General features: G+C 59.0%; 1 protein-coding gene across 2 annotated transcripts; it reads right to left on the bottom strand.

Annotated features, from left to right (window-relative positions):
• Positions 1–1,745: 1,745 nt before the first annotated feature.
• On the bottom strand, positions 1,746–20,446 carry OGFOD3 (2-oxoglutarate and iron dependent oxygenase domain containing 3). 2 transcript variants are annotated; one of them, XM_041725714.1, is made up of 9 exons: positions 20,065–20,434; positions 18,272–18,489; positions 14,896–14,971; positions 13,554–13,596; positions 11,290–11,354; positions 10,774–10,830; positions 6,433–6,586; positions 3,073–3,196; positions 1,746–1,980 (listed from the first exon to the last, which is right to left on the bottom strand). In XM_041725714.1, exons 1-9 carry the CDS (start codon positions 20,136–20,138, stop codon positions 1,844–1,846), a joined length of 948 nt encoding a protein of 315 aa, XP_041581648.1. In that variant the 5' UTR covers positions 20,139–20,434; the 3' UTR covers positions 1,746–1,843. The 2 variants fall into 2 exon arrangements, with proteins under 2 accessions (XP_041581648.1, XP_041581649.1); XM_041725715.1 differs by lacking the exons at positions 1,746–1,980; positions 3,073–3,196; positions 6,433–6,586 and adding an exon at positions 9,690–9,989 and having other exon boundaries at positions 20,065–20,446.
• Between the last annotated feature and the right edge of the window lie 1,545 nt (positions 20,447–21,991).

A 21,991-nucleotide genomic window follows, 5' to 3' on the forward strand; every position in this document is an offset into this window, starting at 1 on the left:
CAGCCAGGCATGAGAAAGGAGGGGACTCAGCCAGCAGAGGTGGGTGCCCGAGTCCCCGTGCAAGGGGGATGGGGGCCAGAGTCCAGCCTGGGCCCCCAAACACCCACTAACCACCAAACCAGGAATCCAAGAGCCCCAGTGCCAGGGTAGATTTTTCCATTGGAATTCCAGACAGATGACGCGCAGGCAGGGAGCGAGGCTGCCAGCAGCCAGAGCCCCAGACTTGCTCCTTCCAGGCTGGCCGAGGGCCCACCCCACGCGGGGCGAGGGGCCAGTTCTCCCGGGATCGGCCGTCCCCCGAGCTGCCCGGGTCAGGTCCGTAGGCTGGCAGCTCCGACCTGTCCACCCCCTGCCCGCCCCTGCTGCGGAAACCCAGGGCTGGATGCGGAGTGGGGTTGGCGGTCTGTGGCCTAGGGTCCAGCCCCTCCCTGCCCTCCTTCCATGCGTGTCCCCCTGGTCCCCGTGGCCTCCTCGGCCAGCGCACCACTGGGCCCTCTTTCATTATGTGCTTATTCTGTTCCACAGCGGAGAAACCCGGACGTGAGGGTTCCAGGCGGGGGCTGAGCCAGGAGCCCCTGCCCTTCAGCTGCCCTTTGCCCCGGGGGGCCCCAGACGCCCCGCAGCCGGGCCGAAAGCCCAGAGCCCGTGTCTCCCCCCAAACCCAGGTGTTAGCGTGAAACTCTGAGGCCACCTCGAGCCTGGGGCCTGACTGCAGCGGGGACCTCTGGGTCTGCCCTCGGCCTCCTCAAGCCCGGGGCCGTGGGGGAGCAGAGGCAGACAGTGTGCGTCCCCTACATGCCAGGCTGGGCAGTCGGCGCCTGGCAGCCAGGGGGCGGCCCTGGGGGTGATTTTAGGGGAGTGAGCAGTGTGCCCACCAGTGTTGGGCTGCGAGGGAGGGGCGCCTGAGCTGCCAGGGAGGGAGGGGTACCAGCTGGGGTCTCAGGGGCCCCGATCCAGGTGTGGGGTCTGGCGTCCCCTCTGAGGGGTTATTTGCTCCAAGCCCCTGAACCTGTCTGAGGCGAGGCCAGCCCGCCCTGGACGTGAGGCCTCAGCAGGGCTCTGAGCGAGCGAGGGGGGCAGGAGGGTGGGGGGCAGAGGCGGGGCCCCGAAACAGGGACTCAGGGCTGGCTGTCTACACCTGCTTCTCCTGGACTCAAGATCAAGTAGGAAACTAGCATTTACAGCGTCAATCAGCCCAAAAGGGACGGGCCGAGCCATGGAGGAAGCCCCCTCCTCCCCGAGCCTCCAGGGCTAGACCGCCGGGAGGCAACTGCCCGCAGCCTGGTGGTGCCCGCTGCTCGGCCTCCGTCTGCTACGCTGCGCGTCTGTCCCGCTTCGTCGTTTGCCCCCGCTTCGTCGTTTGCCCCCGTGTTATAAATACAGCCCGCCCCCCCGGAGGTCCCTCTCCGGGCTCGTGCAGGGCCTGCGTGGGGTGTGACCCGCGTGGCGTCGGGGATGCCAGGTCAGGCGGGACCCCACGCTGCTGTCAGCGACCATGCCCGCGGTCCCGCCCAGAGCCGCCCACGCACGGGACCTCCATGGGACCTCCACGCCCACGGTGTCCACATTCCAAAGTCGGTGCGGCCGGGGCGACCGACTCTCCTCACAAACGGGGATTTCCGCTCGGGGCAGGGGCACACGTGGCCGCGGCCGGGGTGCGCTGAAGCCCCCGGGCCTTGGGAGGCGGGGGGCCGGCCCCCTAATTCGCTTACGGACGAGAAATGACCGATGCGGCAGCAAACCAGTCGGGGGGATTCATAAGGCACCTTGTTGGGGGAATGGGCCGAAAGGGCGGGAGGGGCGCCGTCCTGTGGCTGCTCCGCGGGCAGAGCCGGCGGCCGGGCTACGTGAACACCGGGTCTGCGATGCCGTGGTCGGGGTTGCAGGTGAAGGCGATGGTGACGGCGTAGCGGGTGCCCCACTGGACCTTCTCCACACGGTGCAGGTTCTCCGACCCCGAGGTGAAGAAGGACACCCGACCTGGGGCAGAGGAGAGAAGTGACCGCACAGCCAACAGCACGGCGGGCCCACCGCCTCGGGGCGCGGCAAGCAGGCGAGGCCCGGTGACGCCCCCTCTGTGGTGGGCAGGCCCGGACTTGGGGGGACGGAGGTCCCACCCAGGGCACCATGTGACCGCCCCAGGCCCGCCGCCCGTGGCCTCGCAGGCCTGACGCCTAGGATCTTTTTTTTTCAGATTTTATTTATTTATTCATGAGAAACACACACACACAGAGAGAGAGAGAGAGAGAGAGAGAGAGAGGCAGAGACACAGGCAGAGGGAGAAGCAGGCTCCATGCAGGGAGCCCGACGTGGGACTCGGTCCTGGGACCCCGGTGCCTGCGGTCTGCGGAGGCCTTGGGACCACACGAAGGTCCCACCGTTCATGCTGCCAGAGCCTCGGGACAAAGAACATTGGGGCAGAAAAGGAGGACTTGAGGAAACGACCCAAACTTTTGTCGTGACCCGACGTGAGGAACACTGCTGGCTTTTAGTCCAATGAGTGCAGCAAACTCCAAGTGGGAAAATACAAAGAAGTCCACACTGAGGCCCAAGACAAGTCAAATGGGTGAAATGAAAGATCTGGGAAAATCTTGGAAGCAGCAGAGAAAACAGGCAGTGACCCGCTGACGGCAACTCTCAGCAAAAAGTGATTCCGAATAAAGCAATGATGTTTATGATGAGAAAGGAAAACCCTATCAACCCCTAGTTTCACAGCCTGTGAAAATATCTGTGAGGAAAGGTGAGGTCAAGATGTTCTCAGAAGAAGCGCTGCCAGCGGAGCGTGGCCACCTGCTCGGCACGTGCTCACAGGGCGGCTCTGAGCACCCACGCTGTGCTGGCCCGGGGGCCCCAGGACCACCCCGTGCTCGGTGCCGTTCTCAACGTTCTCAGGTCGGGACAATTACGTCCCTGGAGCCGCTGCGTCCCTCTGGGGGAGAGCAGGGCCGCGCCGCAGGGCAGGGAGGACAGGCTCTGGGGGCCGCTGCGCTGTGGGCAGGGGGCCTGGCGGCCGCGGACCCACAGACAGATCCAGGCAAACAGCGTCACGAGGCCACCGCCCGGGGCTCCTACCTGCTCTGGGCTCCACCGTCCTGTTGGCCCCCTCCTCCATGAACACAAATCTGCCCCCGCCGAAGTCGTCCAGGTAGTCAGACAGGTAGAGCAGCGAGGTGTAGTCGAAGGAGCCGTAGGTCACCTGTGGGCACAGCGTGAGGGGGCAGGTCACCGTCTGGAGGCCGGCGGGGCTCATGGGCCCAGGACGGTCAGCAGACGGCACATGTCCACCTCTCAACGGGGCTGCTCGCTGCCCCCGCGGCGTCACAGACGGCCCGCTCAAGCCCACAGTCACGCATTTTTGCCTGGGACTCACACACAGCTCAGGGAGGCCGTCTCCTGGCAGGACGCACGCAGACAAGCCCACGCCGCGGCGATTCCACTCGCTAACCAGCAGGTCCAGTCTCCCACATCCACACAGAACAAGTATGGCAACAAGTGCTTTTGCTCTTTCTTCCATGTGGGGCTAGTCTAACCTTTGTTTTTATTTTATTTTATTTATTTATTAAAGATTTTATTTATTTATTCATGAGAGACACAGAGAGAGAGGCAGAGACACAGGCAGAGGGAGAAGCAGGCTCCCTGCAGGGAGCCCGACGTGGGACTCGATCCTGGGTCTCTAGGATCACACCCCAGGCTGAAGGCAGCGCTAAACCACTAAGCCACTGGAGCTGCCCCAACCTTTGTTTTTAACTGTAGTAAAACACACATGTGAATTTGCCATTTTGACCACCCTCGTGTCCTGCCCGGGAGCACGAAGCCCAGTCCTGGTGTCGGGACCATCTCCCCGTCTGTCTCCAGAAGTCTGCCAGCATCTTCCCACACTGAAGCTGTCCCCACCACACACTCACCCCACCCCCTGGCACCCACCCTTCTGTCTGTCTCTGACCCGGACGACCCCAGGGACCTCACACTGGCAGAGACCTGAAGCTTCTGCCCTTCGGTGTGTGTAGACGCTCTTCGGGAAGCCGGCTCGGGCAGCGCAAAGCAGGCGATGCGGACGAGGTCTGGGTCGGCGGCTCGTCCGAGCACGGACCCTCTGACGATCGGCCCCACCCCCAGCCTGGACGAAGGGATGTAACAGGAGGCGGCTGTCATTTGTTTCCTCAGATGCCCCGAAGTCAGGGATACAAGGCCCTGTTCGTAGCCAGGGCAGACAAGGGGCGCCACGTGAAGACGTTTTCGGTGTGACATTTGCAGGGTTTGGTTAAAAACCTCAGGCTGCTGAGGAGGAGCTAACTGCCTGCAACACGCACGGGAGGTGTTGTTTCCAAGAACCCACTCACATGAGTCAGGATCTGGCTAATAAAGGGGATTATTGAGTCTGCATATTTTTTTTGTGCAAAGATAATGATGCACAACAAACGACAGATGTTAATTCCTTAATGACATTTTCCAGGCTGATGAATCGTTCATTAGCAAGTTTGGGGTAAGAGAGAAAGGGAAGAGTCCTTGGACTACAGTCCAAACCATCACCCCGCCGGCCCTGGAGCGCGTGACTCCTGCCTCTAAGCTGCCGGGCTGCCAGCCAGTCTTACATGTCTACACCTGCAGGCATCCTGGGAGTGGCCTGGAAGCCCCGGGCCAGGCTCATGTGACATACTTGATCAAGGCTCCAAAGCCTTCCCCCCTGCAACCACCGACACCCCATCACCATGACAACAGTCACCTCCTGACGGGCGGTGGGGCGACCAGCAAGGCTGCCATGGTGACCGAGAACAGTGTCACCTTCTCATAAACTGGGGACCGCGCACCATGAGGCTGGACCCGTACGCACCTGGGCTCAGGTGTGCTTCCCCCAGACGCCAGCCCAGGCTCCCCTTGTCCGGAATCCCGTCACTGAACAAGCCGCAGAGGGACGTAAGCCTGCGAGTCTCCCGGGGCAGCGCTTCCCGCGAAGCTTCGGCAGCGAGCCTCACGGCCATCAAAACCACACACGCGCCGCATGCAGTGGGAGGCGAGTCCCGGAGCCTGACCCGTCCCACCCGCCCCCAGGACTCGCCAGGAAACCAGGGACCCGGGAGGGAGGCCGTGGGACCCGCGAGTTCTGCTGCGGTGCCTCCGTTCCTGAGACGGGAGCCGCGCGGGTGAGGGCAGACGCCAGCTTCTAGAGTTCTCCTATGTCTGAGGACTGCCTTTGCCACGTCCACACGTGAGCGGCCCGTGGCTGCCCCGCAGGCCCCCAGGCCACCCTGGCTCGTGCAGACCCTGTGGCCTCTCGGCTCCAGGCGTCTCGCTGGAGAGCCTGGGGCTGCCGACGCTCCTGACGTCTCTTCCCGCCTGAGGAGTATTATCCTCAGAGTTCGAGAACGCAGACGTGCCGTGCGGAGTGTTTTCTCCTGAACCGATTCGTCCTTCGTGCAGGGCCTCCTCCCGGGCTCCCTTCTCCGCGTGCGGGGCGTGCCCGCCTGTCCACGCACATCGTCTCCGCCCTCGGCACCGTAACGCCGCTCCTCCTGGGCCATGTCTGTGCTCATCTCACGGCCAAGGTGTCACCCACCTGCTAGCAAGGTGACGATCCGGTCGGGGAGTGGTGACCAACAGACGGAGAGCTGCTGAAGCCGTGAGGGGCAAGGGGACGGGGCTGCCACCGTCCGGCCTCCACCTGGCCGAGCCCCCAGGGCAGCGGGGGCCCGCTGGGAGCCCCTGGCCGCAGATGCCACTTGCACTGAAGCTGGCTGGAACTGATTCCACACCGGGGTCCTCGGGTTAAACCACGGCCGCGTATCCGGCGGGATTCTGAGCCGAAGCGCCATTTGCAAGCATGTGTCCCCACCTGCCCTCATCACTCATCCCAAGCTTTCTGGGTATTTTTCATTTGCTTCTTTCGTTCTGGCATCAAGGGATGTGAGGGAGGGCCCTAGGGAGGGTCGTAGGTCACCTGGGCTGCCCTCTTGCCACCCTCAGGTATCCCCTGGCAGCACACTGAGAACCAGGGGGGACGGGCTCCAATTCAGTGGGTCAAGATCATTAATTAGCTGGGGCCATGTCTACAGAACAACAGGAGATCCAGCATGGGAGATCCAGAAGATCCTGCGTGGTCGAGACCTTCCCGTGAAGAGGTGGGAAGTGGGAGGAAGGCAGGCCGAGGGAGGCCCCCTGCAGCCGTGGGGGCGACAGCTCAAGGCCCCAGGGGAGGTGCCATGTGCCCATGTGTTCTTACCGTGCATTTTACCATACGTGGGGGCAGGGTTTACCGCCTTGACTACACCCCCGGGGTCCCCGGGCTTTAGGGTTTTCCCCTAAAACACAAGGGCACACTCCTCACATCAGCAAGGAAGATGTCTAAAACCCCAACAATGGAACGCCACGGGTGGACACTCAGAAACCCAGGCTGAGCCAGCTTGGGCGGCGCCAACCAGCCCCGGGGCCGCTCACCTTGTCCACGTGTGCGTGCCAATACTCGTCGTGAGCCGTCCGGGCTTCAGTGCTGTTGATGCGCGAGAAGAACGTGGGCTTGGTCAGGTACAGTGAAGACACACTGATGCCGAAAGCCTGGGCGATCGTGAGCTGGACCTTCTGCCGCACGTCCCTGTGGGGAGGACACACGCGTCACTCAGGAGCTGCACGGCCACAGAGAATTTTCCATGGGTCCCACAGAGCCATGCGGTGCCACTCGACCAGACATGGACTGCGGGGGGCGGCAAGACGGACACTCTCACGGCAGCCCCCCGTGCCAAGGGAGCCCTGTGCTAGGCCAGGCACCGAGGACCCGCTCCTTGCAGGAATGGCCACGCTGTCTGGGGGGACACACGAAAGCGGAAGCAGCAGTGGGGGCGAGCGGCCCTCTGCACAGGACACACGACTCCTGGTGGAGGGCCTGAGAGCCACACCGAGCGTGGTCAGGGGCTGGGGCTGCCGCCTGCTACGGGCCGTATACACGCAGCTGTGTGGCGAGGGGCTTTGGGGCACAGTCCTGTCGGCATCCGTGGTGGGGGCACCACCCTGCCCTGGACCACCGCTGACCTCCGAGAGACCAGGGCACAGGGCAGCAATGAGAGACAGCCTGACCCACCGTCAGGTGGACACATCACCTGCCTACCTACAGCCCTATACGCATGCACACACGTGGACCTGCCTACGTACGCCCCACGGACGTGCATACTCCTCACATGCACAAAATGTGCTTGTGAGACACCACACACGCCCACGCGTACGCTCACACGTGGGCCTACCCATGAACTATGTGCACACATATGGAACATACAGTGAACCATGTCTAGGACCACAAACGAGGCGGCTCCAGCACCACGGGACATAAATCATTCCAACATTAGGCAGGGCCCCCCCCCCCGGGAAGCACCGGGCCCTTCCCAGGACCCCCTGCACCCATTTCAGGGTGCTACTCCACCTACTACTACTCCACCACCCTGGTGTTCGGGGGGATGCTCTAGCCCTCCAGCGAGGTGGGGACACAGGGCGCTCAGGAGCTCTCATCAGCCGGTCAGAAAAACCACTTAGGAGAATGTCACTAAGGTCACTTGTTTCATGGGCTCCGTTTCCTTCATCATCTCTGTTCACCTTCAGGGCGCAATGCTTTGCAAACACCGTTTAGCCAAATGTCCCAGTTCAACAACCTCAAAGAACACAGAGGCTCGTGACCTTCTCCCACTTTGTCCTCCGACCACACAGCTTATGGATGGCGCAGGCCGTGAGTGTCCTGACAGGTGCCGCTGCTTCTCCTGGAGCCCATGCTCTGCCCGGGGCATGCAGGCCTCCCGTCTGTCTCCGCTGCTGCGGGGCCCATGCTTCACCAAGACAGCTCTGCACATCCTGCTGCACATCCCCATGCCCCCCCACGCCCACCTACAGAGGGCGGCCCAGGAAAGATGGGAAGCAAGCTGATGGTTTTACCTTCAGCACCGCCAGGAGCGGCGGGCTCAGTGACTCGGGGTCCAGGGACAGCCCGTGCCGTGTGTGGCAGGAGCACTGCTCCCCACATGTGCTGACTGCCTCGGCGATACCCCAGGTGTGGCCCGGTGAATGTGTCACCCTGAACATCTGTCTTGAACATCAGCCATAAGCCAACCTCAGACAGTTTTCCCTGCAGCTCACAGGACACATGAGTGGAGCATTTGGTACATCGTGTGAATCATCAGAATCCGTTCATGGGATGTGGGCAGCTCCTCTGACGGTGGCCAGGTCAAGGCCTTGGGAGTCCCCACACCTCGCTCTTGTTCCAGCGGATATGTTCTGTGACAACCCACACCATAAACGAGACCACGGTGGGATCTCGTACTGGCAATAGTCTTGTGTCTCGAGATGCTCAGCTACTTTAACCACAGAACAGAGAAGGTTAGAGAAGAGTCCCATGGCCTCCTTCCAGACACTGCTGTTTCCTTGACGTTGTGTGAGGATGTACTTTGAGGTGTTTTAACCATTGATTATGATTATTATTCTTTAAAGATTTTAATCTTTAAGAGAGAGCCGGTACAAGCAGGAGGAGGGGCAGAGGGAGAGAGAAGCCCGAGCAGACTCCCCACTGAGTACAGAGACCGAAGCAGGGCTCGATCCCATGACCCTGAGATCATGACCTGAGCCGAAACCAAGAGTCAGATGCTTTACCGACTGAGCCACCGGGCGCTCCAGTTATTACTATTTTAGTAACTGTTTTATTCTGTGAAACTAAGTGTTCCCTTCCATTTTTCACTGATAACTACCAGTTAGTTAGTAGTTAGAGTCTAGCTGCTATTAAACCCTAAGCCCTGACGGAACGCGACAGACGTGCTGACGCTGCCGGCAGCCGATGCCTCTGTGGCGAGCCTCTTCGCGGCGCCCGCGTGCTGGGGACAGTACTCGTGCTTCTCCGTGCAACAGCCAACTGGGTTTTCACTCCAGAAACAGAAACTCCGTTCCCCACGTGTGACTCTTCCCGGGTTCCGTGTGTGACCAGACGACAGTTTGACTGACATCCCTTCCCCTCTGCGGGTTTGCACTCGAATGAGACACAAACCCAGCGTCTTCCCTTCATTCGCGGTGATCGTTTCTATGTTTCATAAAACCTTGACGTCATGAACGTTAAAACACCGACCCACCCTTTTTCCTTAACAGTAAAGGCGGTAAGGAAGGTAAACCAGCCACAGGGGACTGCAGAGCAGGCTCCTGCCCCAGCAGGCGCCCGGCCGTTGCGCTGCAAGACCCCGCCTCACTCCAGGCCCAGGCTTCAGGGCCGACCGAGGTCACTAGTGCGTGGCCGGCGTCAAGGGCCCCGCTCACTGTCGCTACTATTTGTGTGTCGCTCTGGACCAGGAGCTGTCTTCCTAGAGACGTCACCAAGGGGAAGCCGCGGCTGTTTCCAGGCCACGGGGCTAGAGTAGCAACGGGCCTCCGTGGCTGCTGGTCGGGGGTGGGTTCTGGCGCTGAGGGGACAGAAGGGCAACGCGGAGGACGCCTGCTGACGAGGTGCTCGGTACCATGACTGGCAGCCCCGATGTGACCGACACAGGTAACAGAATCACACACACTCACACAAATGAGGTAGAACCAGGCATTCTGAGCAGGAGGGCGGGCAGCCCTGGAGCCTACTCCTGGGAGCGATGCCCCGCTCTGCTCACACCGAGCTGTGACGGTCGGGGACACGGGGTGAAGGGCACAGGCGATCTCCCTGTGTTGTTAGAACAGTATAGGAATCCGGGTTATCTAAGAATTAAACGTTTTAATTTAAAAAGCCAATCCAGGTTTTTTGCCAGTGGAGGAGCTGCCAGGGCAGGAGGGCTGTGCCTGACACCCGGCACCGGCACGTGTGGCAGGCCCATGAGTGGGCACGGCCCCTGCAGCACCCTGGGCTGCTCCTCCAGCAGCTCTTGCAGCACCTGAGGCTGGCTCGGCCTCCTACAGGTGAGCTGTGTGAGGGGCAGACGGGGGGTGCACATGGCCTCCGCTGGCCTGCTTCTTCCCTGGGCCGTGTGGGCTCGATGGCCTGGCTGGACCTGCAGCTACCAAGGCAGGTAGTGTACCCACAGCTGTTCTAGTACCTTCCGTGAATCCGCCCTGACTGCACAGAGCACCAAGGAAGGAAAAAAAACCATCCATGGAGCCGAGACAGGCAACCCCCTCCCCTCAGTATTTCTGCTTATGGGCTCCCTGCATCCGCGGACAGAGAGGTACCAGCCCCGTGTCCACCTGCCCCGACTCTGATAGGGTGCGCGTTTCAGCTGTCACGAGACCCTCTGTCTCATGTCCTGTTTGCCCAGGACAAACCAGGGCTGTGTCACAGCCTTGGCGGATGCGCAGCACCCTGCATGGGCCAGGGCAGGGCAAGCCATCAGCTGGGGTGGACACGCCTGGTGGGTGTGGTGGGAGGTGGGTGAAGCAGAGGTGGTCTTTGAGGGCCAGGGTTGGGTGGGCGTGGCCAGCCGGTGGGCTCGGGGGCGTGGCTGGAGGGCGTGGCGAGGAGGGTGACCCGGGCTGGAGAGGGCGGGTGTGGTCAGGGGCGGGGCACGGCTGGTGGGCGGGGCTGGAGAGGGTGGGCGGGGCTGGAGAGGGTGGGCGGGGGTGGCCTGGGGAGTGACAGGGCTGGTGGGCGGGGCTGGAGAGCGGGTGGGTGTGGCCTGGGGAGTGACAGGGCTGGTGGGCGGGGCTGGAGTGGGCGGGGGGTGTGGCCTGGGGCGAGGCGGGGCGGGGGGGGGGCGCTCTTGGGTTCCACCCCTGGCTGACCCTCCCTCCCCCTCACCCGACACCTGCCTCCACGTCTGACCTCATCACTGCTTCCCTCCTCACCGATACAACCGGAAGTCCTCTTCTGAGAAGACGGTTTGTATCTTATCTCCAAAGTATCTGTGAAAAAATAGGCTGTTAACAAATGTAACGTTTCATTGGACGTCTGTTGTCAGCGCTTTATCGTAACACGTGAGTGTTTCCTTATTTCCTTTAGATTCGGTGTTTCCTGCTGGGCGCCTCTGTTTCTGCAGTGACCACCACGTGATGAAAGGGAGAGCCCTGAGAGCGAGGCGCATCCAGGTGGGGAGAACCTGCGTCTCTGGCCTCGGGAGGATCCGGGTCCATCCCGGGAGCCAGGCCTGCCCCTCACCCCAACCCCCTCGTCCTCAGGCTGGTCCCGCTTTCCTGAGAAAGCCCTGAGAAGCCCCTGATACAGCAGGAGACCATTCCCTGTGGCTGGTGAACAAGGATCCTGCCCCGGGGACGGGCCACACCTCCCAGGTCCCCCCTAAGAAATGCACAAGGGCACGAGGTCACCCGGCACAGTGAGGGCTGCAGCCCCCTCTGGGCTCTCACCTGTACAGGTTCACAAAGTGCTTCCCCACAGATAGGGCTCCTGAGTGCAAGTCCAGGATGGACGCCTGGAAAAGATGTGCACAGAGCACAGGGTAGCAGGGGCCTGGAGATCCGTCCTACGCTCACCCTGGGTCCGGGAAGCGATGCTGGGTTTCAAGGCAGGTGGACCCAGGGTAGATACAGGACAGATCTGGTTCTCTCCTCCCCAGCCTGATTGTCTGAAAACAGCCCACAGACCTGTGAACTCCTGCAGCCGAATCACACCCTGCCCACCCTCCCTCCTGCGGCCCTGTTGAGGCGTAACGCACACATGAGCTGCACAATTTGATAATCTTTGATGTCACACACCCGTGAACCATCAAGATAGCAACTACATCCCCAAATGTCCTTGCACCCCTTTGCCATCCTGCCTCTTGCCTCTCTCCACCCACCCCTCCCTGCCCAGGCAACCAGTGATGTGCTTCCTGCCAGCACAGACCGATGCACATTTTCTAAAAATTAGACGTGAATGTAATCATGCAAGATGCATTCTCTCTGGGTTTGGCTTCTTCTACTCAGCATCACCACTCCGTGGTTTGCTCATGCCGTTGTGTCTACAGACATCCACCCCATCTTGTTAGTGAGGAGCACTCCGTGGTTTGGGGAGCCACAACCACGTGGGTTGTTTCCAGCTGGGGGCTATCACAAATAAAGCTGCCCTGACACTGGCAGACAAGTTTGTGTGGACAGATGCATTTATTCTCTTGAGTAAACCCCTAGGACTGGGATGCCGGGTCATGCTTTTCTAAAGGACTATCAAAGTGTTCTGCACCCCTGCCTACCCCATGTCCTTCCCTTGTCTGGGAGAAGTGGTCACCAGCATGGGTCATTTTTATGCTATCTGGGAAGCTACTATATTTCTCTACCTTGGCACAGTGACCAGCCCAGGGGTTTGAACATAATTTGAGGTTAATGAATGTTAACTGAACGAAAAGGCATCAAATCCAGTTAATTTGCTACAAGACAACTTCCTAGGGGAATGCCCAACAAAGAGTAAGAGATGAGTCCATGCACAAGTGGGTTCTTAATAAATGTTCCCCCTGAATCACACCAAACTGAAATAAGAAGAACTTCATTTTCAGAACTCCAGGGAAAAATTTTGCAGAATAAAATAAAGTCGTGCAGGTAATCACAGAAATACTTAGAAATTCTAGCAAAGTCCATAAACTAATCCTCCCAGGGCTTTCAAACATGTGGACTGATTCGGGTCTGCATAATGGGGATAATTCAGCAATCACCAAACAATGCAGAGAAGACTGCACCCTCCACAGCTTCACACGCTGGGTGAGGAGACCCACGTTCAGGACACCACACGGGAAGGCAAGCTCCTGTGCGGGGCTCGTAGGAATAGGACTCCCAGAGGCTGCCCAGGAGGCAGAGCGACTCCCAGGAGGCTGCCCTGCCCTCGGTTCCCAGCAGCTGCTGTGACTGACTGCCACAAACTGGGGACTTTAACCAGAATTTATCTTCTCATAGCGACTGAAGCCAGAGATCCCAGGCTGTGGTCAGGGCCACGCTCCCTCTGAAGGTCTAGAGGAGAATTCCTCCCACGTCTTCCAGCTTCTGGTGGCTCTGGAGTCCCTGGCTTATGGCTGCATCTCTCCCCCTCTGCCTCTGGCTTCCTGTGGCTTCTCCTCTTCTACCTCAAATCTCTTTCTTTGTCTCTCGCAGGAGGACACTTGCCATTGGACTTAGGGCTCACCCCAATCCAGAAATGATCTCATCTTCAGGCCCTGAACTTATGGCATCTGCAAAGACCCCTTTTCCAAATAAGGTCCTGTCTCCAGGCCCTGGGTGGAGGCATGGTTCATGTGATCCCCCAGGGAAGCCTCCCCACCCTGGGGCCCCCGCACACGGCACCTGTGAGGTCTCCAGTCTGGAGGCCGGGGAGCATGTTTGTCACTGTGTCTCAGGAGCCCCTCCCACTTCCGGGCTCGCCACCTTCCTCACTGAGCTCCTAACTCACCTACTGTCGGCTCCCTGTCCACGACCAGATCCGCCTGCCCCCAGCAGGTTGTCTGAAATACGGTGAGATCTGGAGCAGGCTGCTGTGCCTCACTGTGAGGAGGGGAGACGCTCTCGTGCCCACTGAATATGGCCTGTCCACACTAGCAACGTCGGGGGAGGCCAGGGGACACCCAAAGGCCCCATGTACCTGGTGCCTCCTCGCCCTTGGACGGAGAGCATGCTAAAGGGGTAGAAAGAAAACTGAAGCAGGAACTCACCCCTCCGTCGGATCCTCCCAGGGAGAGCCCCTTCTCGGCTATGCTGTGGGGAGGTCATTATAAGTCAGGACTTAGTAGAACTGTCTGTGATACGTCCAGGCAAATAACAACCAGCATGATTTAAGCAATCTTAACAGACTGTTTAATATTTATGATGTAAACACATATTTAGACCAAAGGACTAATTTTCAAAGCTAAATGAGTAAATGGCAATATTTGCTCACTGTCTTGTTAAATATGACACAGTTTAGAAACAATTGGGCTTGGGGATCCCCGGGTGGCTTCGTGGTTTGGCGCCTGCCTTTGGCCCAGGGCGTGATCCTGGGTCCTGGGATCAAGTCCCGCATCGGGCTCCCTGCATGGAGCCTGCTTCTCCCTCTGCCTGTGTCTCTCTGCCTCTCTCTCTCTGTGTGTCTCTCATGAATAAATAAATAAAATCTTAAAAAAAAAGAAGAAGAAGAAAGAAACAATTGGGCTTAAATTCCATCTTGAGCACCGAGAGCTGGTGCCCACTCACATTGGCTGAGCTATTGCCCCAGGTCCCTGTCCTGGTCATCACGGGCTGGGGGGATGCCTCTGCGATCACCAGTTCGGGATGCGGAGGCACCGTGGAGGCCTGTGCCGGGCGTGACAGGATGGCCCACCTCTGAAGACGCAGGAGCTTCTAGCACATTTAATAGACAAATGGCAACCGAGGAACTGACCTGGGGACGATCAACCCCGATTCCATTGACTGCTGCCCGGCGAGCCCCACACTGTTATCTAGAAACAGGGGGAGCGTGTCCCTGCTGGGACTCTCAGAGGGCACACAGGCAGCGTGAGGGCCAGCGGCTGCTCCGCTTCGCACTCGACATGTGTCCAAACAGCTCTTGTGTCTGAATAATTTGTTGCAGAATCAAAGCTTTAAGATCTTGTTTTTAAAACCCCAACAAAGTCCAGTGTGGACCGCATCTGAGTAAGACTTCTCACCCTGTCGTGAGTCACCGCTAGTGGAAAAGCCTACTTTTGCCCCTGAAGCACACAGGGAAATTCTTACGGAATTCTAAATGAATTTTTTGTTAAGATTTTATTTATTTATTCATGAGAGACACACAGAGAGACAGAGACACAAGCAGAGGGAGAAGCAGGCTCCCTGCAGGGAGCCCGATGTGGGACTCGATCCCAGGACTCCAGGGTCATGCCCTGAGCCGAAGGCAGATGCTCAACTGCTAAGCCACCCAGAAGCCCCTAAATGAATGTCTTTAAATCACCTTTCAGAAATAACTGTCTGATTCCTGTCCCCAGCCCCACTTTCTCGCCTGTTCAGGACAGACAGAATAAAAGGCTGCGGGACAGAAGGTACCTGCGAATCCGCTGGGCTTCGTCCCTGGTGATGACCGTGTCGGTGATCCCCCGGCCACACTTCCTAGGGGAGCAGCCTGGAGAGAGACGAGCCAGAATGAGACGCTGACCCAAGCTGAACCCCAACCACACTGCCACTTGCATTTGTTGAGGATTCCCCTGTCGGTGGGCCCCCACCCCCGGGAAATTTTGTGGGGTGGGGCTGTGCCTTCCACAGGATTAGGGGGCCAGATTTGGCAAATAAAATACAGGACACCCACATAGGTGCAAACTTCAGAGAAGCAACAATGATTTTTTTGGTGCAAGTGCAGGACATACCGACACCCCCTGCTGGACACGCCACATTCCTGGTGGCCCCACACCGGGCGGGATGCTCAGGGGGACCTGGCACTGTGCTTACCCTTGGGAAGAGAGCCCAGAGCCGCCCCAGGCGCTCAGCTCGGAGTCTGCTTACCCCATGATAAGCCATGACCAGAGGCCCAGCCTTCCTCAGCCCCTGGGACAAGGCCCTCCTGGGACAACACAAACTGTGCTCATAACTCTAGTCCCAGGGACCCGGCAAATGCTGCAGCAAAGGTGCTCACCGCGTGTCCCTCCCGCACTCCCTCTGCCCCTCTGAACCCGGACGTGCAGCTGCTTAGGGGCAGGAGGGCAGAGAAGCTCAGATGGGGACGAGGCCAGAGTCAGGTCGACGAGCAGAGCATCAGAGCGGGACAGGCTCCCTTGCCATCGCGGCCACGACACGGAGCCGTGGGACAGTCTCGGGACAGGCTGGGCTGGTGACCTGTGGCTTTTCACCCTCTTCTCCCTTCCTGCCTGGGACGGGAGCCTGGTGCCTGGAGGTAGAGTGAGCGAGCCACACACCGAGTGTCAAGTGCTGCGGGGCCTTTCTCTGCACGCCTTGCACGTGGGAAAAAGAAACTTCTACTTGGGGGCCGTCGGGGGAGGGGTGCCTCAGTACCAGAGGCCAAATGCGATCCTACTCACACAGGGGTTTCCATCAGAAACAAAAGCTACACATTTTTTAAAAGCCACATGTATGCTTTTTATAAGGGTCACTCCATGAACATAAGGACACGGTAGGGAAAAACAAAAGCCGACACGACGATAACCCAAAGAAAGCCTGGAGAGCGGTACCTGCGTGACCGCTGTGCTTCAGGACAAAAGAATCATCACAGGGAAAGACGAGGGTCACATTTAGGGGTGACGGAACAGTTCCCGGGAAGACGGAAGGACAGCAAACACAGGTGGCATCGTGTCAGGTACGGAACGGCCCACACGAAAGGCCACACAGGAGAAGCTGCCAGAGCCACCGCCGCCTGGCGACGCCCGCACGCCTCTCCCGGGAGCTGATGGACAAAGGACACGGAATCCACGAGGATGGGGAGGGCTTGCACACGTGACGAGGGGGCGAGGAGGGGGCGAGGAGGATCACGAGAACTCCGCACGCGACCGTTTGCCAAGTAACGTGCAACGTTAACAAAGTATCAGGTCAGAAAGAAAGTCTGGGAGCCCGTGGGGGCTCCGTGGGTGAAGCGCCTGCCTTGGGCTCAGCTCATGATCCCGGGTCCTGGCTCGAGCCCCGCGTCGGGCTCCCTGCTCAGCGGGGACCCTGCTTCTCCCTCTGCCCATGCCCCCACCCCCTGCTCCTGCTCTTTCTCTCCTCAAATAAATAAATAAATTCTTAAAAAAAAAGTCTGAGGGGCACCTGGGCGGTGCAGTTGGTTAAGTGCCTGACTCTTGATTTCAGATCAGGTCACGATCTCAGGGCGGTGACATCGGGCCACAACCGGCTCTGCGCTCAGCTCGGAGTCTGCTCAAGAGTCTCTCTCTCCCTCTGCCTCTCCCTCCGCGTGCGAGGGCTGGCTCTCTCTCAGATAAATTAGTAAGTCTTAAAAAAAAGAAAGTCTGAGCCAATATCAAAGGATGTGTACCGCACAGATGACATTAGCTAGCTACACTGCGATTAGGTCAGAAATCCACCTTTAGGGCAGCCCGGGTGGCTCAGCGGTTTAGCGCCCCCTTCTGTCCAGGGCATGACCCTGGGGAACCGGGATGGAGTCCCACATGGCTCCCTACATGGAGCCTGCTTCTCCCTCTGCCTGTGTCTCTGCCTCTCTCTCTCTCTCCGTATATCATAAATAAATAATTTTTTTAAATTTAAAAAATAAAATAAAATAAAAAGAGAGAACCAAAACCCCCTGAGTTCTGAAACGCTGAAGCCCAACAGCGATACAGTGTGTCCCAATGAGCGTAAGGGTCAAGAGAGTAATTTGGATGAAAAAGTGAATTTTGGTTGACTCATCAGTGCATGTGCGTGAGCACCCCCCCCCCAACGGAGCAGTGCCCCGTCCAGACACCCCCCACCGGGGGCTGGGCCTCCTCACCTCATCAGGAGCCCCCTCCAACCTGGAAGCCCCTCCAGCCTGAAGAGCTCAGGGGAAGTCCAGAAGCTTTAAATATACCTCAATTCTTCTTCTGATTGTGGCAAATGTACATAATATGAAATTTACCATTTCCCATCCACGTTGTGCCAACATCATCCCCGTTCATCTCCAGAATTTTTTCTGCTTCCCAAACTAGAACCCTGCACTAGTAAATAATAACTCCCCATTGCCCCCCCCCCCACTTCGTGTGAAGGTTTAATGTTGCTAGATTATTATGGGTGAGACGAAGAACTTCAGCTGTCGCTGCGGAAAACACCTTCGGTGAAGGCAGAGGGACCGGGGCCCCCACAGCAGGCCTCACCGTGGCGGTGGAAGCACCCGGCAGCCTTCTCCCAGTTCAGGTCCAGAGCATCGCTCTGGGTAAAACAATTAATGGGATTCTGTCTTTAAGACCCAGGCTGTCTTAAGACCCAGCAGGCTAGGTTTTTAAAAACTGAGAAAGTGAGCAGTAGGAGGAACGTGGGGGGTGGGGGAAGAAAGCCAGCAGGTGCAGGGTGGCTCTGCCTCTGGGCGCCACGGCCCCTCCCGCCCTCCTGGCCCCCACCCCCCACCACGATGGGTCACTCTGACCTGGGGAAGGGCTTCTGGCAGTGACATTTTCTGCAGCGACAACACTGTGACACTCTCCACGCAATGCCTCTTCTGATCTCAACACTCTTGTCCCTACCTTTCCAATTCTGTTAGGTCCCTCCGTCAGAGTGCAGGCACCTCCGTGAAAGGCTACCCTCGGGGACCAGCACCCCTGCCCCTCCCAGTTGGGGGTGGGTTAACCCACCTGAGAGAGCGAACGTTTGGCTGTACCCCCCGGTCCCCACACCACTTTCAATCTGATTCCCACCACTTCACTGCAGCAAAAGACTGATGCATCACAAACACAGTGCGTTCCTTGCAACATGCTGCTCCTTCCCAGCCCACAGCAGCGTCGCCTACCTTCAAACCTTCGGTGACTGTCATAGTCCTCTGAGCAGGGCACCTCGATGAACCGTCCGGGCAGGATCTCGCCACGGTGAGCCAGGACCTCGGTGACACCATCATCACCCCCCATAATGCTCCAGAGCAGCAGCCCGGCAAGCACGGCGCAGGCCCCCAGGACGGAGGTTCTTAGCCACTTCCTCTGCACCTCCCTGGGTGCCCGGACACTCTTTGTGCTAAGGACAAAACACAACCACAGTCACCCAAAGGCACCCACGTGTGCTGGAAAGGTGGATGACCAGGGTCTCCACCCACTTAGTTACAGCAAGCCTTAAACTGCTCTGCACTAAAGGAGGTCGGAGCTACTCTCGACCAATCCAGAGGTGCTCACCAGCCTGAGAGGATGTGGTGGGGAATGTGGCCCCCAGCCCCATCCGAACCATGCTGGCAGCACAATGAACTGCCAGCCAGTGTCCCTCCTAGCCCAGCCATGCCCACGGAGAACCTGCATCTCTGTTGCCAATCACATTGCCTGCCGCTGAAACGGACTGCACCAACCGCTGCACATGCCCACGCGCACGACACAGCAGCTTAAGTGTGAGTCAAGCCCACTTAAGTAAGCCACGAGCCAGCTAAGAAGAGAATACAAGCACCAAAATTTTTCATTTGATCTGCAATTAAGACACTTTTTGCACAACCTGAAGTTGTAAGCATGTGTGTGTGTGCACATCTGTATCTACATGCGTGCCCATGGTCTGTGTATCTGTGTACATGCACGTATGTGTGCACGTGTGTAACCGAGAAGCTGTGTGCTCTGTTGTCTAGGTGACTCGGTGGCTGTAGGGCTTCAAGAACTTGCACAAAATAAGGCAAAAGATCAAGGCACCCTTTTGAGGAAGTGTGCCCTGTCTCTTCAAGTATGTACTTAATTCCTGAAATGCAGGAACCCTGACTTATACTTGTCTGTGTCCCTCCACCTTTTTCAGCGCTAATAAACACAACACATTCCGATAAATAAATCCCAAGGAGGGCACAGGACGGTCAGCCCATGGTGAGTGAATAGGAGACCATTTCAAACGGGGATCACAGCACCGAGGTGGGGGGTCTGCCCAGCTCAGAAAGACTCCCCACCCCGAGACCACCCAGCCTTCTCTACTTAGACCAGGGTGGACACCAGCGGGCCATCATTATCTTCCCCCAAACTGCAGATAGGGAGGGCGACTCAGCAGCCTAATGACTGGAACCCCAACCTGCAAGGCAGAGCTGCTGCGTGGCTACGGAATCTGAAAGGGACAGAGGCGGGGGCCGGGGCAACTGCATCTTGGATTTGGACGCAACACCCTCTGGGGTCTGCTCTAGGTGAGCACCCGCGCGTGGGGTGAGCTGGCTCGCGCTGCACGGAGGAGCCTCCCTGGAGCCTCGAGCCGCGGAGCAAGGTCCAGGCCGCAGGGCAAGCACTGGCGCTCGGGGTTTGCCCCGGGCGGGGCGGGGGCGACCACAGCACTCCCCAGCTCCGAAAGCTGCAGGAGAAGTCCCTGGGAGGCTCCGCGAGGAGACGATCACTCGTTCAGCCGCCCGCCCGCCTGTGCACAGCGCCAAGGCGGCACACGCGCGAGACCACGGGGCCTCGGGACTCGTGGGGCCCTCTGCACGCGGGACGGGGTCCCGCTCCCACTGCAGGCCACGCCCCCTAAGGCCACGCCCACCACAGGCCACGCCCACCGAGGTCACGCCCACCACACAGTCACGCCCGTGAGGCCACGCCCCGCCCGCCGCCGCCGCAGCTCGCGGGTCCCCGCGCTGCCCGGTACCTGCTCGGGCGCCGGCGCTCGGCCGCCCCGCTGCCCTCGGGCGCCTTGGGCGCGCCCCTCCGCTGCGGCGCCATCGGACCGGGCCGCGGCGGAGCCGGGCCGACCGCGGGAGCCGCTCCGAGCCCCGCGCGAGCGCCGCGAGAGGGTGCGCGAGGCCGGCGCGGCCGGGGACGCAGAGCGACGCGCTCGGCCGTCGACCCCGGGGCTGGCGGCCAGGCCCGAGCAATCGGAGGCCGAGCGCCGCGCTGGGCGGGGCGGAGCGCGGACCTGGGCGCGCACCTCGCGGCGCTCCCCCGCGGCGGCCTCCGCTGCGTCCCCGGGGCCGCGCCCCCCCGGGTGCTGGGACCCGCGGGCGCTCGGGACTCGCCTGTGCGTCCGCCCGCTGGGTGAGAAGTGGAACCGCTGGGACCCCGGGGCTCGGAGCCGGGGGGGGGGGCGGGAGGGGTCGCCGGCGGGCCGGGGGGGGGGGGCGGGGAGGGGCCCGGGGCTGCAGCACCTGCGCACGCGGTTCCCGGGCAGCCGGGGCGAGCCAGCCAGGTCTGCGGGAGGCCGCCCGTCGGCAGGCATCCAGGTAAAGACACCCGCACGCTCTGACGGACGCGGAACACCCACTTCTCTGCTGCTTTTCCTTTAGGTTTTGCTGAGACTTAAGACTGTTGAGCCGGCGCGTCTGCGGCAGGTAAGGCCCCGGCGGTCCTGGCCCGGCGATGCGGGCGCGGGCGCGGGGTTTCCCTCCCGATGAGGGGATGCGCACGCCTCCCGGCTCAGAAGCGTTCCAAGTCCAGTCCCTGGGAAATTGAATTGGTTTGTGAATTTTTTTTTTTTTTTTTAAGAATTCAGCTTTAAAAGCAACGTTCAGGGGATGCCTTTGGCTCAGAGCACGATCCTGGAGACCCTGGATCGAGTCCCGCGTCGGGCTCCCCGCAGGGAGCCTGCTTCTCCCTCTGCCTGTGTCTCTGCCTCTCTCTGTGTGTCTCTCGTGAATAAATAAATAAAAGCTTAAAAAAAATAAAATAAATAAAAGCAGCGTTCAGAATGTGTTTTCACAAAACTCATCCATCCAACAGCTGGTGATTTCAGGAATTGCCTTGAGAATTTTGTGATTGAGACTGATCTGAATATAATTTTTTTTAATCACGCTAGTTTTTGTGTGTCTATTTTATTTTTATTATTATTTAAAGATTTTATTTATTCGTTTTTAAGATTTTATTTACTCATTCATAGAGACACAGAGAGAGAGAGGCAGAGACACAGGCAGAGGGAGAAGCAGGCTCCATGTAGGGAGCCCGACATGGGACTCCATCCAGGGTCTCCAGGATCAAGCCCTGGGCTGCAGGCGGCGCTGAACCGCGGCGCCACCGGGGCTGCCCTTATTTATTCGTTTATGATAGACACAGAGAGAGAGAGAGGCAGAGACACAGACAGAGGGAGAAGCAGGCTCCATGCTGGGAGCCCTACGCGGTACTCGATCCTGGGACTCCAGGATCACGCCCCGGGCCAAAGGCAGGCACCAAACCGCCGAGCCACCCAGGGATCCCCTATTTTATTATTTTTTAAGATTTTACTTATTCATGAGAGACACAGAGAGAGAGAGGCAGAGACACAGGCAGAGGGAGAAGCAGGCTCCATGCAGGGAGCTCAACGTGGGACTCCATCCGGGGACCCCGGGGTCATGCCCTGGGCTGAAGGCGGTGCTAAACCGCTGAGCCACCCAGGCTGCCCTGTGTGTCTATTTTATGTTCCTTGTTTCATAATAGACTTCTTAGGTTCAGGGATTTATGAGTCCTCACACTGAATGAGTAGTTTGAATTGTTGAGCTGTAAACATGACCCATACACAAAGATTTTCTTTCCCTTTTCTCATCTAACCCTTTGTATGTTAAAAATAGCTAGAGGGAAAAAAAGAAATCACACTCCTTACCAGTTAC

This window comes from Vulpes lagopus, chromosome 12, assembly GCF_018345385.1.
Source record: "Vulpes lagopus strain Blue_001 chromosome 12, ASM1834538v1, whole genome shotgun sequence".
Lineage (NCBI taxonomy): Eukaryota > Metazoa > Chordata > Mammalia > Carnivora > Canidae > Vulpes > Vulpes lagopus.

Excerpts from the sequence above, each read along its gene's own strand:
- OGFOD3 (XM_041725714.1), bottom strand. The coding sequence starts at position 20,138 with ATGGCGCCGCAGCGGAGGGGCGCGCCCAAGGCGCCCGAGGGCAGCGGG. Across the intron at positions 14,972-18,271 it reads CAGTCACCGAAGGTTTGAAG|GCTGCTCCCCTAGGAAGTGT; the intron begins GTAGGCGACGCT and ends GTCTCTCTCCAG. Across the intron at positions 13,597-14,895 it reads GAAGCCCAGCGGATTCGCAG|CATAGCCGAGAAGGGGCTCT; the intron begins GTACCTTCTGTC and ends ACCTCCCCACAG.